The sequence below is a fragment of the Talpa occidentalis genome, unplaced genomic scaffold, assembly GCF_014898055.3.
Source record: "Talpa occidentalis isolate TD23 unplaced genomic scaffold, MPIMG_talOcc4v2.1 talOcc4.6, whole genome shotgun sequence".
NCBI lineage: Eukaryota > Metazoa > Chordata > Mammalia > Eulipotyphla > Talpidae > Talpa > Talpa occidentalis.
The window spans coordinates 121146542-121163005 of record NW_023604972.1 but is presented as its reverse complement, the minus strand read 5'-3'; the positions used below and the strand labels follow the sequence as shown (position 1 = coordinate 121163005).

General features: G+C 38.9%; 1 protein-coding gene and 1 pseudogene across 8 annotated transcripts in view; both read right to left on the bottom strand.

Annotated features, from left to right (window-relative positions):
• The window catches only part of CPLANE1 (ciliogenesis and planar polarity effector complex subunit 1), a 96368-nt gene that overhangs the window by 26635 nt on the left and 53269 nt on the right, over positions 1–16464 (bottom strand). For 5 of the 8 annotated variants that reach the window (XM_054688344.1, XM_054688348.1, XM_054688349.1 and 2 more), the window contains 7 exons: positions 16353–16407; positions 14432–14536; positions 9913–9984; positions 7791–7891; positions 7319–7514; positions 6967–7116; positions 2140–2393 (listed from right to left, as the gene is read on the bottom strand). In XM_054688344.1, coding sequence (XP_054544319.1) covers positions 2140–2393; positions 6967–7116; positions 7319–7514; positions 7791–7891; positions 9913–9984; positions 14432–14536; positions 16353–16407 — 933 coding nt within the window. The remainder of the gene's footprint in view (positions 1–2139; positions 2394–6966; positions 7117–7318; positions 7515–7790; positions 7892–9912; positions 9985–14431; positions 14537–16352; positions 16408–16464) is intronic. The other 3 variants (XM_054688347.1, XM_054688351.1, XM_054688346.1) reach the window with 2 other exon arrangements.
• LOC119261195 (keratin, type I cytoskeletal 18-like) lies at positions 16–1841 on the bottom strand (annotated as a pseudogene).

The window sequence follows — 16464 nt, the reverse complement described above, 5'->3', positions numbered from 1 at the left end:
CACACACAAAATAAATGTTATAAATTATATAGTTTTATAATTTCAAGTACCATAAACAATTTAAGTAGGTCTTAAACATTTGTATTAATTAAACAAATGAAAGAAATGGGATTAAATCCAAAATAAGCTAAAAGGTAGGGACTGATGGCAAGGAAGACATTTTTATTTGCTTGTGAAGTTCTAACAGTCTTTTTGTTTTTTTGATGTGCGACCTCTGAACTTTTTATTGACCTTCTCCCCAAAGGGTGTCCCACTTCTGCTGCCTCAACACCTCAGAACTTTGGTATCAAAGTGTTAGACAACACTTTCCTATCCATAATTCTGCAGGTGGTGATCATTTAGATGGTTTGCATGGAGCTGCTGATGTCCTGGACATCACCAAAATTGAAGTCCTCCCCATCTTTTAGCAGGTGAGGGTAGGTAGTGAACTCAGCCTCCAGCTTGACCTTGATGTTCAGCAGGCACTCGTACTCCTGGGACTGGACCAGCTCTGACTCTAGGTGCAGCGGACTCCCACTGAGCTGCTCCATCAGCATGGCATAGTGGACTTCAATCTCCCTCAGACTATTCTCCAAGCTGGCCTTCAGATTTCTCTGAAGAAATCCAGGTTGATCTACAAGGACTGGACTATGCATCTCAGGTCCCTGAGGGTCATCTTGGTTGTTTTAGCTCAGTTATCTGCATGGTGACTTCTGTGGTAATCTCCTTAATCTGATGGGACCAGAATTTGTCCATTTCCTTGTTTCTTCAGGGCCAGCTTATCATACTGGGCCCAGATGATATTGCTGAAATCCTAAGACTTGGGGACATCTACCTCCATAGTAAACACATAGTTGGCGATCTGAGTTTGTAGATCTTTTACTTCCTCCTCGTGGTTCTTCATGAAGAGCAGCTTCTACCTGAGAGGCTTGATTTCCATCTCCAGCTGCAGCTGGTGACCTTGGTGTCATGAGTGACCTTGCAGAGCCCATGGATGTTTCTCCCCACAGATGGCAGATGGCCAGCTCCATCTCATACTTGACTCTGAAGTCATCAGCAGCAAGATGGGTGTTGCCAATTTGCATAATTATGCAGACATTTTCCACAGAATTCACAAAGGTACGAACCTCAGCTCATTGGTGGTCTTAAAGAAATGCCCCAACATCTGATCGAGGGTCCCTTCTTCTCCAGGTATTCCCAGATTTTGCTTTCTAGTCTCCACTTATCCTCCAGTCTCCTCACCCTCTCTAGGTAGGAGGCCAGGCAGTTATTCTGGTCTTACACAGTCTCCCTTTCACCCTGGATGGTCCCTATGCTGTCCAGACTCACAGTTATCCCAGAGGCCAGGCTCCCAGAACCCCAGCCACCCTGGAAGCTGGAGGAGCAGGACACAGATCTGGGTGTCTGAGCCTCCAGCACCTGCATAGACTTGGCTGCAATGGTGACCAGCCGGACAGGGTGGCTGGGTGACTGCAGAGAGCCCAGATTAGATAAGTGGAGTGGGTGGTAAAGTTCATGCTGTTTGAGTGGGAAGACAATAAGTTATAACAATTTTGCTGAAGAAAATGATATACAAGTATGTGCATGATGACTAAGCCAGTGGTTCTCAGCTGGCGGGAGATGTGATCTTATCTCCTAGGGGATATTTGCAAATGTCTGGAGATAGTTTTATTATAGGTGGAGGGAAAGCTACTGACAGCTAGAGGGTCAAGTCCACCAAATGTCCTATAAAGCAAGGGGCAGCTGCCCATAACAAAGTACTAGGTGGTCCAAATGTCAATAATGCTAAGGTTAAGAAAACGCACACCCTATTATTTTGAAAAACCAAGTATTTAAAATATCACACTTGGGCCTCCCTGGTGGGGCAAGGGGTTAAGCATAGCACTATGAAGCTGTCCACACCTACTGCAGCATGAGTTCGATCCTCAGCCAGGGAGCTACCCACATGGTGCAGCAGACCTCTCCTGACTCACCCACTGCTCCCCTCAGCAGTGTATTTCAGTCAGTCCACCTGTTCTGCTCCCCACTGTCTCTGGTGAATCCTCTCACCCCCCACACACACCTTTGACCTGTACCCCAGTTCTTGTCTGCATAAATAAATAAATAGTTAAAATAATATCACACTGCATTATCTAATAACTTGATAACAAAATAGTCTACCTTATCGCAATGTTGGTCTAGCATTTCATTCCTGGGGAAATTCTGTTCTATGTTTTCAGCAATGTTCTGTATTGCTAAGAGCTGTTCATCAATTTTCAGAAGCTTGGAGGTGAGATGCTCTAGTTTGTGAGCTACAGAGTGTGATACAGGAGGAGCGACAGAGACATCCTGCAGCAGTTCCCACAGCCGATCATCTCGTGCAGCATAGGACTTGGAGCTCCGTTCTTTAGATGGGAAATCTGGTTTTGGCATATCTAAATACAGATAAAGGTAACATCAAAATTGATTGTAATTAAGTAAGAAGTAGATGTTTATAACCTAATATTTTTGAAGACCTCATTTTAAGTCAACCTAACAGCCCTTTTCAAATCAGCTTTAATATACTTAGAAACACCACTTCCATTTTCCCTTTTCCCTCTCCCCCAAATAACTCTATCCATGCCCATACCCCATCAGGCTCCCCCCTATCCCTTCCACCCTCTCCCCTACTCCCTCTGGTACTATTTCAATTTCGTGACTTCTGAGACTTGTCTTTTTGTGAGGGAAGAATGCATAACAACGGTACTATTACCCCACGCTCCTTAGGCAAGGCAGTTTGAATGTTACTTCTATCCTCTGCTACAAAATTTGCTTCATCACAAGACAAGTTTTAATATTTTCATGACTTTTGAAAACCAACAATGTCACAGCAAAAGTGAGGCCAAATAATGTTAGCCATTACTGACTCTATGGTGTATCTCAGGCAAATAATAAACTCTCAAGACTAATATCAAAGTCAATGACTCTCTTTACTCAAATTTAGTTGATTCTTGTCCCAAATTTGAAACACGTGCTTTAAATAAGTTCTTCTGACTTCTGGGGCTCTTCCTGATATCCTGCTCTTCCTTCTTAGTAGTATTCTTGGTCTTCTCTTTGCCACCCACTCCTTTTACCCAGCACTCTTTCCTCCGTGAGACTCAGCTCACTTCTCTTCTTACTCTACGAGCCATGCTCTCTGAGTGATGTCCCTGATGCACAGGGGACTCCTAAATCCATACAGCACTTGCTGCGAGCTCTAGCCCCTTAAGTCTGTCTGTATCCTGAATATCTAATTCAGGTTATCCCGAAAGTGTATCAAATCAAACTCATCTCTTCTGCCCTTCCAACTGGCTCCCTTAGCTTAATGAATATCACTGTCATTGACCGAAGTTCACCAAGTCAGAGGCCTGAGCGAATCATTCAAGGTTCTTCTCTTTCTTTCAGACACAAAGTGAACACCAAATATTAATGACACCAAATGTTCAACCTACCAAGTATCTCCATTCCCACACATAGACCTCCAATAGTAGCCATACCTAATTTATTTCATTCCTATCTAGTCAAGCTTCCACACAGGCTCCAGAGAAATCCTTTAAAACACAAAATCTGATATTGTGCCTTTTCCACTTTTTCTCTAATGCCTTCACCCTTAAAGTTCACATGCCTCAGTATGAGACAATGGCATTCACTTGTTACTCTGCCCACACCTCCAATTCATCTGCAAAAAAAACCAGAAACCAAAACTCCACTGACTCCAAAGCATACTGAACTTTAAATTTTCTCAAACTCAGCAGGTTCTAGCAAACCTCTGAGTCATTGCACTAAGATATCTCTATCTATAGGCCCTTTTTTCTGTAAACCTATTTGCTAAAACCTCTTTTTTTTTCACTTGATTCTTTTTTTTATTTTTTTAAATAATAAATTGTATTTTTATATTCCCCATACAATTGCAACCCCCCCATTCTGACCCCAATCCCTCCCTTCCCGCCCCCCACCCCCCAAAAAGTGTCTCTGGTTCATAGTTTTTTGTTGATTTTGATTTTCACTTTCTTATAGTTATTCATTTTCCTGCTCTCTTATTTAAGTTTTCTAGATTCCTGCTATGAGTGAGACCATCCGGTATTTTTCTTTTTCTTTCTGGCTTATTTCGCTGAGCATGATCCCTTCCAGCGCCATCCATGTTGCTGCAAATTGCATGTGTTTATCTTTTTTGAATGCTGAGTAATATTCCATGGTGTATATGTACCACATCTTCTTGATCCAGTCATCTATTTTTGGGCATTTGGGTTGTTTCCAAAGCTTAGCTATTGTAAACAGTGCTGCTATAAACATAGGGGTGCAGGTGCTCTTTGGAATTGATGTTTCTGTGTCCTTTGGGTAAATACCTAGGAGTGGAATTGCTGGATCATATGGAAGCTCTATGTTTAGTAGGTCCAGAAATCTCCACACAGCTCTCCATAGTGGTTGGACCAGTTTGCATTCCCACCAACAGTGCAGGAGAGTTCCTTTTTCTCCACAACCACGCCAACATTTGTTGTTGCTAGTTTTTTTAATATGTGCCATTCTCACTGGTGTAAGATGGTATCTCATGGTAGTTTTGATTTGCATTTCCCTGATTAGGAGTGATGTTGAACATTTTTTCATATGCCTGTTGGCCATTTGCATTTCCTCTTCAGAGAAGTTTCTTTGCTAAAACCTCTTTTCCTTAAAATTTTACTTGTGTGTCTCCCCCTACATAGCACTAGTCCTCTCTATCGATGTATTAGATGTTTTGCCCCAAGAATCTCATCTATGCCACTATCATAGCATTCATGTCGTATCATAATCATCCCTTTATTTCTCTTTCTTTCCCCATCAAGGAGGGCCCAAGGGGCAGAGAGCCTAGTATTACTCTCTTCTTTAGACCTGTTACCTGATCACTAAGTAGTGTTTATGGAATAAAGAGTCAAATGAGGATAACGATGCCTGTCTTACCTGACCATATAGATTTTGGTAAAGATTAAATTATGTGACAGAATACTATGAAAAATGTGAAATGCTAAGCAAATGTAAATATTGTTTATCATATTTCAGTCCCAGTCGAAGGTGAACCTTCCCATGAGAAGACAATGGTAAATTCAAATGCTCACAGTGGCAATTAATCTTTCCCTACCTGTTTTGGCGCTACCTTTTTTAGCTTGACTTTCACAGTATTTTACTATCTATCTTTCCTTCCTCTATGTAGTATATACATATGTTAATTCTCACATCTGAAACTTAATACAATGTTTTTAAGATAATGCGTTATATCAACAACAACAAAAAAGAATTAGGTAAACAAGCTTCAAGTAGAAAGTAAAATAAAAAAGATGAATATACTCACAATCTAGAATGGCTTACATGAAAGCATCACCTATAGGAGGGTTGAATACTGAGTTTCATTGCTCCTTCTCCACCAACATAGCAAAATCTCTACTTGCTATTACTATAGTATGTGATAGATATTTCTAAACTAGATAGTATTTTTACTCAAAATACTGAGCAAGTCGCCACTCAAACAGGAATTTACAGTTTGATTTACTTTTGTTTTTTGCTTCAACACCAAGGAACCATGTCTCTCACGTCTACTAACCTTATTATATAATGCAAATCCCATTCAACTCTACTGTATGATTATATTCCAAATCTTTAGGAGTACTATGTAAATATTATAGTGGTATTTTAATTTCAAAATATAAAACTCTTTCTTTTAAATTGGTATTTTAAAGTTCTTTCTTTCGCAAGGGTAGAGAGATACACTTGCTAGTCTAAGGCAGTTACCCCAAAGAAGGATCCAAAAGGTTGATTACAGACTTGATTTCACCGATAGAGGAAATTAAGCTGTAGCTTATGGTTATCTGAAATGCTAGTATAGTATTCAGGGTCACAGGGAGATGAGTCTGGTTCCAATTTGTCCAAATTTCAAAAGTTGATTGGGATGAAAATAAGGTAAATTCATAGAGTACCTAAGTAGCCCCAGGTATTTTGCTAGATGTAACACTCATGATAACCCTGTGGACTTTTCTCCTACAAAGATACAAATGAGGATACAAGTTAATTTACTTGCAAAATAGCCTCCAAGCTATTAGTGACAGAGTTGGGATTGAAATGCATGTCTGTTCTATTTGAATCTACAAGCCTAACTTTTTTCATTTCCCCACATACTTCCCAAGGCTGAAAGATTGTTAGTTTTCATACATTCTCCCAGCCATGGCTCTCCTACCCAGCAACACTGTAACAGGAAAGAAAGGAGGAAAGGGCTTCAAGATCTGAAAGTGTCAATTTTATATGCAGCTTTAACCTACAGGCTTCCACACATCTTAAGGTGAAGTTTCTCTGGCATCCATCCCTTCTAATTGCTCCTGCCATCTCCTGAGTACACATTGTTGATACACAGACAATGCTGGACTCTGCACCCAAGCATCTGAGAACCATAAGATTGAGTCCACTGTCTCCTAACAGCTGTGGAGCCAGAAGAGACACTGAGTCTCTGTTGTAGGAAGTGTGACTGTATATTATTCACAGGATGTAGTAACTTTAGATTCTGAAGAAATATTCTTTTAAATTTTGAAATATTTTATAATATACAATCTGATGTATGAGTATTAAACTGAATAAGTTACTCATAAAGTCCTGTTTGCCATTATGTATGCTGGCTATGATGGCTATCTTCTATGTGCTATTCTAGATTTCCTGACCTTTTAAATTTGAGCTCCCTCTTTAATACCAAACACTTAATGAATTTCCACAGGATACTCATTTTTTGCCTCATTAATTAAGAAAATATTTATGCACAAATAGATCTGTAGTCTCCTTGCAAAATATCTAAGGGCTCCTACTTTGCAACACAACCTCTATCTCGCTTGCCTATCTGTACCCACTCTCCTAAGCAAAGAAAATGTCCTTTTTTTTTTTTTTTAGTTTCTCTTGTATTTACAAAGTTTTAGTAATTATTTCTAGTATAAAAGTAATTTAAGGGTAAAAATCATGCTATATGTCCAGGGCACTCACCTGTGTCCTGGGGAATGTCTGATGGTGCAGGGGAGGTGATACTAGGCTCCTTCACTTCTGTAATGGTTTCTCTCCACCTTCTTCCATTCAGACAGGATGGAGACACTTGTGCAGGTTTAAGAAATAAATCCACAGAGGTATTGGCAGATTCTGTCAAGTATATGGAAAGCAAACAAAGATTCTAAACTTCTAAACGAGGGATTCAGAAAATTAACGAGACAGTTCTGAATGTGAATATTAACATCCAAAGTACAGCATGTTTGCAGGCGGAGAGCTAAGACAGGCAACAAAGCTCTGTTAAAGAATTCCTCAAAATACATGTAATTTGTTTATAAAGTGAAAAAATCATTACCATGATTCTTAAAATTGTGCAGGGGAATGGCTTTGGTAACTGAGGCTGCCATATAATGTAGCTCTGCAGAAGAAGGGACTTCAAGATGACCATTTTGCTGTTTTATAACATTATCTGAAGGCTCTTTCCTGACAGGTAATTCCTGTAGAAGATCATCAGCTTCAATGTCAATCACATTTATATAAGTGTGTCCAACCTGAGCAAAACAATATAAAATCAGAAGGGATTACATTCTTTTTCTTTACACGGCCATTCCGCCTGCTTTCCTCCCCACCTCGCAAGAGGTAAGGAGAGCTCATGTGAACCTAATTTAAGTTTCAGGAAGTAGAGGTCATGTTGCTACTCTAGAATATCTTAAATATTATTTTTTTTTTTGCCAAATGAGGTTTTTAGCCTCATTTTATCTATACAGTTGGCTAAAGCCAGTGACCATAACAAAACCTCTGAATAAAACACAAAGCAAATTTAGCACCGTTTCACAGGCTGAAGGTGACAAAGATTTCTCTGGTATTTCAGTGGAAAACTTGAGATCTAGATGCACGTCTGGTTGAGGAACATTCAAAAGTTCATGTTCTAAAAATTAAGAAAAATCAGAATATTAAAAAAAATCTGTAAATAGCTCTAAGTCATTAAGTCTGTAAAAATAAATTAACAAATAAACAACATAAAATATTTTTTTAAAAATCTAAGGGAGGGCCTCCCTGGTGGTGCAGCCAGGTGAGCGCCGTACTGTGAAGCTGTCCGCAGCCTCTGCAGCATGGGTTCGATCCTGGCTGGCTGGCGAGGGTCCTACATGGCACAGCAGACCTCTCCTGACTCGCCCGCTGCTCCCCTTGGCAGTGTATTTCAGTCAATCTGCCTATTCTGTTCCCTGCTCTGTCTCTGGTGAATCCTCTCACCCTCCCGCACCTCTGGCCTGTACCCCGGCTCTTGTATAAAAATAAATAAATCTATAAAAAAAGAAAAAAAGAAAAAGAGAAAAAAAAGAAAAAAAATCTAAGGGACTTGTAACTAAATTATATAAAGATATTCTACCAGTAAATTATAAGACATAAAACAACCAATTTTAAAACAGGCAAAGGATTCTTCTCCAAAGAAGACATACAAAAAAAAAAAAAAATCTAAGTAGAAGTATTCCAAGGGCAGTTCACTCTAGAGTAATTTCTAACTGAATGAAGACTATTGCTTATCTCATGATACATAAGAATTATCTTATAAATGATTCACAAAAACAATGAAGTATCTAAATAGTGTCAAGCAAATTTTATAGTTGCCTATTTCCATTTCTGATTGATTGATTTTAAGAGCTTTGTTGAGCTAGAATTCTTATCCTTTAAATGGTAAAAAAAAAAACAAAAAACCTGCTTATTTATAGAACCCATAGCTAAATTTTACCAGTTAAAATTTTATTTTATTTTTTTTAAACATTTATTTATTCATGCATACAAGAACTGAGCTACAGGTCAGATGCACAGGAGGGTGAGAGAATTCACCGAGACAGAGTGGGGAACAGAACAGGCAGACTGACTGAAATACACTGCTGGGGGAGCAGCGGGTGAGACAGGAGAGGTCTGCTGCGCCATGTGGGATTCTTGCCAGCCGGCCAGGATCGAACCAGCGCTGTAGAGGCTGTGGACAGCTTCGCAGCTCTGCGCTCAACCGCCTGCACCACCAGGGGAGGCGCCAGTTAAAATTTTAACATCTAAATTTTATAAAAGCCATTACCTTCTATTCCTAAGTAAACCAGACACTAACCAAAAAACTAGGGAAAAAGGTGAAAATAATTTATTATAGCTAAAACTATGGAAACAACCTAAGTGTCCCAGAACAGTTGAGTGGATCAAGAAGATGTAATATATATATACAAAATGGAATATTACTCAGTGATCAAAAAATATAAACCCATTGAGGCAACATGGATGCAGCTTGAAAGCACAATGCCAAGCAAAATAAGTCAGAAGGAGAAAGATAAACACTGGATGGTGTCACTAATATATGGGATAGAAAGTAACTAAATAAATCACATAAAGACAAGCTGAAAAACTAACACTCGATAGTTGACTACAGAACTGAGACACCAAGGCGGGGAAGGGTTGGGAGAGGGAAAAGAACAAGGAGGGTGAGTGAGAGGAGAGAAGAAGGGAGAGAAGGAGGGAGACAGGCATAGTTAGTGGTGTGTACAGGTGAATTGGGTGGTGGATGAATGTGGTGATGATACCTGATGGGATACCCTCAATGTTATCTCAGTTAAAAATTAATTTTTTAAAATAGTGAAAATACTTAAGTACTTAAATTATCATTTTTTTGCCTTTTTTTAGATTTTAAAAGGTCAGTTTTATTAGGAAAATGAGAAAAAGACACCGGCTTAGTCTTAAGTGGGCAGGAGAGCTGTCAATATTTTGCAAAGGGAAAATGTTTGTATAAAGAAACACCTGCATAGTCACAGGCAGCAGAACTGCTATCATTTTATCTCTATTAGTTGACTGGTTTAGCTGATTTTTCATGGAGGGTGGTTACTCCTGTTTTGACATCATGAAGTCATGCATCATTTAACTAGTCATGCTTTTCTCAAGAAAAAAAGAAAGAAATAATACCTGACGTAGAATAAATGACTGCTTGATTTTTACAACATTCTGAAATAGCTTCTTGAGTAGCAGCTTCTCTGTCTTGTAATAAATTAGGAAGTGTGATGCAAAAAGAATACAAAAAGAAAAAAATTCACAAATGAAAATTAATATGCATGCAGATTTTTAGTTATAATGTGGTAGGAGGATTTCATAGCTTAAGGATCAATTTTTTAAAATTAATATAATTCATATTTTATTATTTATAACCTGTGCTGATTACCTGAATGAATAACAGACTGCTAGCAAAGAGGCTACTAACTTTAGAAGACTATATAGTAACAAAGGCAAATTACCTCAAGGCTTTCTCAAAGTTAAGAATGTTTCTCAAGGCACACTCATTATTTGTATTTAAAAATATCTTATACATGCACACCCTCATAAAGAATCAAAAATAACAGTGAAATGGCTTATTTTGATTTATCGAATTGACAAAGATAAAAGAGTTAGTTAAATCATTGTAATGACCCAAAAAACGCTTTATGCAGGAAGAAACTCAAAACATTATAGGAGAAAAATTCTGGAAATCATCTAATGCACTCACCAGAAAGGAATTAGTCAAATATTTTATGGCCCAGTTGAAAAAAAAAGAATATGCTTACAAAGTGCTTTTGGTTGATACAGGGGAATGTCTGGCATAAAGAGAAATCAAAGCCGATTACTAACATTGTGTTCATATTTTTGTGGTTCCATTCAATTCCTTGTGTGATTCTTTGTGTTTGCTCCTCTTTGGTTCAAAGTTTGAAGCTCCTTTTAATAATTCCTGGAGGGGGTGTCTAGTGGTTGCAAATTCCTGAAGATTTTTTGCCTGAAAAGGTCCTTATTTCTCCCTAATATAGAAAGGAGAGCTTTGCAGGATAAAGTATTCTTGCAGGATAAAATATTCTTGGCTGGCATTTTTTTTCTTGAAGTACTTTTAATATGGTACTCCATTCTCTTCTAACCTGTAGTCTTTCTCAAGAGAAGTCAGATGTTAGGGCCTCCCCGCTGACACAGCGGTTGAGCGCTGGGCTGCGAGGCTGCCCATAGCCTCTGCAGCACCGGTTTGATCCCCGGCCACTGGCGAGGGTCCCACATGGTGCACAGACCTCTCCTGCTGTGCCCACTGCTCCCCTCAGCAATGTACTTCAGTCCTTCAGCCTGTTCTGCTCCCCGCTCTGACTCTGGTGAATCCTCCCACCCTCCAGTGCTTCTGACTGTACCCAGTGCTTGTATAAATAAATAAAAATCTTAAAAAAAAAAAAAAAAAAGAAATCAGATGTTAGTCTAATTGGATTTCCTTTATAGGTAATTTGTTTTCTTCCCCTTGTCAGCTTCATTATTTTTTGTCTTGGACTCTTGGGAGCTTTAATACTATGTGTCTTGATGTTTATTTCCTTTCATTTATGTAGTCTGGTGTCTTTTTAGCTTCCTGTATTTCCTTGTTCATTTCCTTCTTCAAGTTTAGGAAGTTCTGTTTGATAATTTCCTTTGTTTTTCATCTCTTTTCTATTTTCCTTTCCTGATGGTGTCAGATAATTCTTTTTTTAAAAGATTTATTTATTTATGCATACAAGAACTGGGGTACAGGCCAGAGGTGTGGGGGTGAAAGGATCCAGCAGAGAGAGAGTGGGGAACAGAACAGGCAGATCGACTGACATACTCTGCTGAGGGGAACAGTGGGCGAGTCAGGAGAGGTCTGCTGCACCATGTGGGATGCTCCCTTCCGGCCAAGGATTGAACTCATGCTGCAGTGGCTGCAGATAGCTTCATAGGTTGTGTCTTGACCCCTTGCGCCACCAGGAGGCCCCCAGATAATTCTTGAAGTATTTATTCAAGAATTGTTTTTCTTTGTTATCTTTTTCTATCTTGTTTCTTTTAATAGCTGCACCTTTGAGATTACTGATTTGTTGTTCTATTTGGTGTAGTCTACTTTCATGACTTTTTTCAGAATTTTTTACCTCCTTCATTGATTTTTTTTTAAGATTTATTTTATTTATACAAGATCTGGGGTACAGGCCAGATTCACGGGAGGGGTGAGAGGATTCACCAGAGACAGAGTGGGGAATAGAACAGGCAGACTGATGAAATACACTGCTGAGGAGCAGCGGGAGAGATAGGAGAGGTCTGAGGCACCATGTGGGACCCTTGCTGGCCGGGATCGAACCAGCGCTGCAGAGGTTGTGGACAGCTTCACAGCACTGCACTCAACCACCTGTGCCACCAGGGGAGGCCTCCTTCATTGATTTTTTAATTTACTCTAGTTTTATTACTTTATTTAGAGATTCAATCTCAATCTTCTAGTCTTCAATTGTTTCTCATAGCTTCCTTTTCTTTCTCTGAGTTTTTTCATATACCTCTGATCTGTTTTTGTGAGTTTTCTTTGTATCACTCTAATTCTTACTGTAATTCCTTGATTTTCTTGATTATTACATTTGAATTATTTATCTGATAGAAAGAAAGCTCTTCCACATCTGTGCTGTTGGATTCTGGAGATTGGTTTTCTTTCTATGCTTTAGTGTTCTTCTGAGGACTTCCTTGTCCATTTGTATTTTTCTTTCTCCCCACTGTTTGCTTTTGGGTTTGCTCTGCTGTAGATGGGCTTCTATTGCATGTGGGTCTTCCTCTCCAACTGATCTGGGCATTTACTGGGTAGTGGGTACAGTAGCTGGGGCCTTCATCAAAGCAGATTGGGGTGTGCCAGCATGGTGGCAATCTTGGCTACCTGAGTGAGAAGTTGGTAGGGTCTCATAGGAGGTCATGTCAACATTGGCCACTCTGGTTTACTCCCTAATACAGGTCCAGGGTCTTTCCAGTCAGTGTGGATGCTGTGGGGGGATCTCCTGGGAGGTCACAAGGCCTCTACAGGTCCATGTGGGCACTGACAGAGTCCCACAGGAGTCCAGGAGGCCTCTACAGTTCTGAGCAGACACTGGCTGGGTCTCATAGGAGGTCATTAGGCCTCTGGTGGCTCTGGCCCTCTTGTCAAATGACAAGGGGTCTCACTGGTCTGGGTGGGCACTAGTGAGTTCTCACAGAGAGTTGTGAGTCCTCTGCTGGTCTGGATAGGCACTGTCAGGGTCTTGGAGATAGTGCAGTATTTTGAATGGGGAAAAAAGGGTGTTTCCAGTCCACCCAATATTCCCAAATATCATCAAAAAACTCTAAAACACCTAAATAACTTTCCATAAAGGATACTAAAATAATATAATGCATTTTACACATCCCTTTTAATTAACATTCATTCATTCCATTAATTTGTGTGTAATATATAATACTGAACATATCAAATATGAGTCACCTTCAAAAGTGCAGCAAACATGAATAAATAATACCTTAAGATACACATTTATTGGAGGGTGAATGAGGAACCTGGGAGAAAAAACAAGCACTGGGACTGATGAAGGATTAAACTCTCACGGAAGATAATAGTATCTGGACAATGAGAGTTCACATAGTGAGGGAGGACACCTGTAAATACATATCATATCTAACTATGTAAAATGTATAAAAGGATAAAGATAAAGACATCAAAATGTTACTACTGAGTGGTATGATTATAATTAATTTCATCTTCTTATAGCCTGCTACATTATCCAAATATTCTACAATATTATTTTTTATAGTAATATATAATTAGAGGTTTTAAAAGCATCTTATGAGGTTCCATATACTTCAGGGAAACTGTTTCCTAAATATCATAAAAAATAATTGTTACAACACAATGGATAGAGCACTCAACATCACTGAAGAAGTATGTCAGGCAAAATTCTAAATAATAGTTCCTCCAACATTTATTTATCTCTTTATTTTTTTTTATTTATTTTTTTTTTTTATAGAGGCATGCTTTATTTATTTGTTTGCTGGTTTGTTTGTTTTTTTTATACATGCACTGGGTACAGTCAGAAGCGCAGAAGGGTGAGAGAATTCACCAGAGCCAGAGCAGGGAGCAGAGCAGGCAGAAGGACCGAAGTACACTGCTGAGGGAAGCAGCGGGTGGCAGGAGAGGTCTGCGCGCCATGTGGGACCCTCCTCCGGTGGCCGGGGAGCAGCCGGGGATTGAACCGGCGCCGCAGCGCGGGCAGCTTCGCAACCCAGCGCTCAACCGCTGCGCCACCGGGGAGGCCCCACATATACCCTTCTATATAAAACCCAATCTAGTCTTTTGCCTAGTTACACTTTACCAGCCACAACTCTAGATCTCTCAACCTTAGGCATAAAATTCCAGCACAAGTAATTAGTGGCACAGAGAATCCAAATTCAAAACATTAGTTCTGATTTTGGATGTTCTCATAGCATATTTGAATAAAAATCTCTTATGTTTTAATTGTGTTAAAATTTAATTATAAGTTTCAAAGTTTCCCAGGGCTGGGAATAACAACCTGGGATGAGAAACTAACATTACATAATTTTAAATTCTCTTTTAAATCACTGTTTTGAAGAAAACATCTAACTTTATGAAATACTGTAAAAAATGAAGTGCTTTAATTAAAGAAAACCAGCCTTTTACCTTGTTCTGTATTTGTACTTGCATCCTGATGTTCTACAGCTTTCTTTCTTACAGAGGCCATGAAATGCAACCCAGCTGAAGTATTAGTATCATTTTGTAGCATTTCTAAAATGTAACAACAAAACATTGGAAGGAATCACCAAGAAGTCAACATATTACTGGGAGTCCAGAAGCAAGGTACCTAACTAAAGGTAGGTGAAGTGTGGAGTCTCAAGATGTTATCAAAATGGACTTTCTGAATGAAATGGTGTCTAAGTAGACTCTCAAAGGCAGCTCAGTGGAACCAAAACCAAAATTATGGAGGACTCTACATGCCCAGCCTAGAAACCTAGATATTCTCCCGGCTGATGAAGATTCAGTAGAAATTATTAAGCAGGGAAGTGGTATGATTAGATTGGTATCTAGAAAAACTTACCCAATCAGTGTGTGATAAATAGATTTGAATAAGTAAAATTGAAGTAAGGCAATCAGTTAGATGGGGTTGCTGCAACAGTCAAATAAGTATCTAACAAGATAAGAATTACAAAAGAGGTAGGGAGTTCCCTTCTACTTACTAGATGGACTGTTGCCTGATTCATGAATTGATTAAAAAGCCAAATTTGAGTATCAAAAAGTAAAACCAGAATTACAAAGGACGCAAAATAAGTACTGGTTTTTGGCTGGATGAAGGTGGGGGAAGGAGCAGAATTCAGGAAGTATATATGTCTGTATCTGTAGATATATATAAAGAGATATTCAGAAAATAAACCCAGCAAGAATATTAACATCGGTTATCTCTAAACAGAAGTATTCGGGAAGATTTTCATATTCTTCTTATTCCCTATTTGTATTTTCTAAATTTTCTCCAGTGAACATTGTGTGACCTTTACAAAGAAAAAAAAATTATTAATGGAAAAGAAAGTGGTTTTAAGACACATGTGTTGGAAAGAATGATACCAGATGGATTAAGAAGCTGAGAGAGGGAAGCTAAGCAATTAGGAAACAAGCACTTGGCTTAGGCATGCAGAGGCCTGATGCGGGGAGTGGCACTCAGAAAGGGAGGGAGAAGCAGGTGGAGGGCTAAGTGAAGGAAGGGGGCAATGGAGGTGATAGATGAATCAAGGATGACTTTCAAGGAAAAAACTCGGTCGAGAGAACGGTGATATCAGTAACAGGGAGATGAAAATTCAAAATCTGGACATGTGGAATTTAAGTTAATGTAGAAAAGGAAGATGAGAGAAATGAGATGTATACTTGAGTTTCATCAAAAAAATGTAACACTTAGCCCAAGTGAGGAGAGTTGATGCCCCTACAAGCATGAGAGTGTTTGCATGTATGTGTGTGAAAATGATGGAGGAGAAAGCCTGGGGACAGACACTCGGGGATGAGATAAATTGAACAATTCAAGAAAAAAAAAAAATTACTATCTATAAACAAATTATCGTTTCTGAAAAGATTCATGTTCATGTATTTTCTATGATAAATTTGACCCTAGGCATGTTCTTCCATTATTCGCTTTTAGACCTTATATATTACTATCTTATTTGAGATTCTAGTTAACTGCATTACTCTACTGTAGAGGTCGCAAGCTTTCTCTGTATTGTCTGCAAACTGTATTTATAGACAGTAAATATTTTAGCTTTGCAAACCAGATGGTCCTTTTTGCAACAACTGAACTCTACTGTAGCGTGAAAGCTGCCATAGGCAATGTAAACACATGCATGGCTACGTTTCAATGAAATGATATACAAAAACCGGCATGGTTCAGAACTGGCATGTGGACCATAGTTTGTCAATCACTATTCTACTGGATAACATAACAAAATACATGATCTTGTCAAAGATAAGATGAAAATAATTTAGTTTCATTTTCATGTACACATTTCTAGAAAGCTGATTTTAACCTGAACTTAGACATTGCATTAGTCATGCATATACATACCAAAAGGAATGTCAAAGTCATCCAAAGCCTGGGAATCATGATGCTCCTGTTGCTCCTAAATGAATGCCCAAATGATCAAACTATGATTAACTTAAACTATTTATTATTTTTA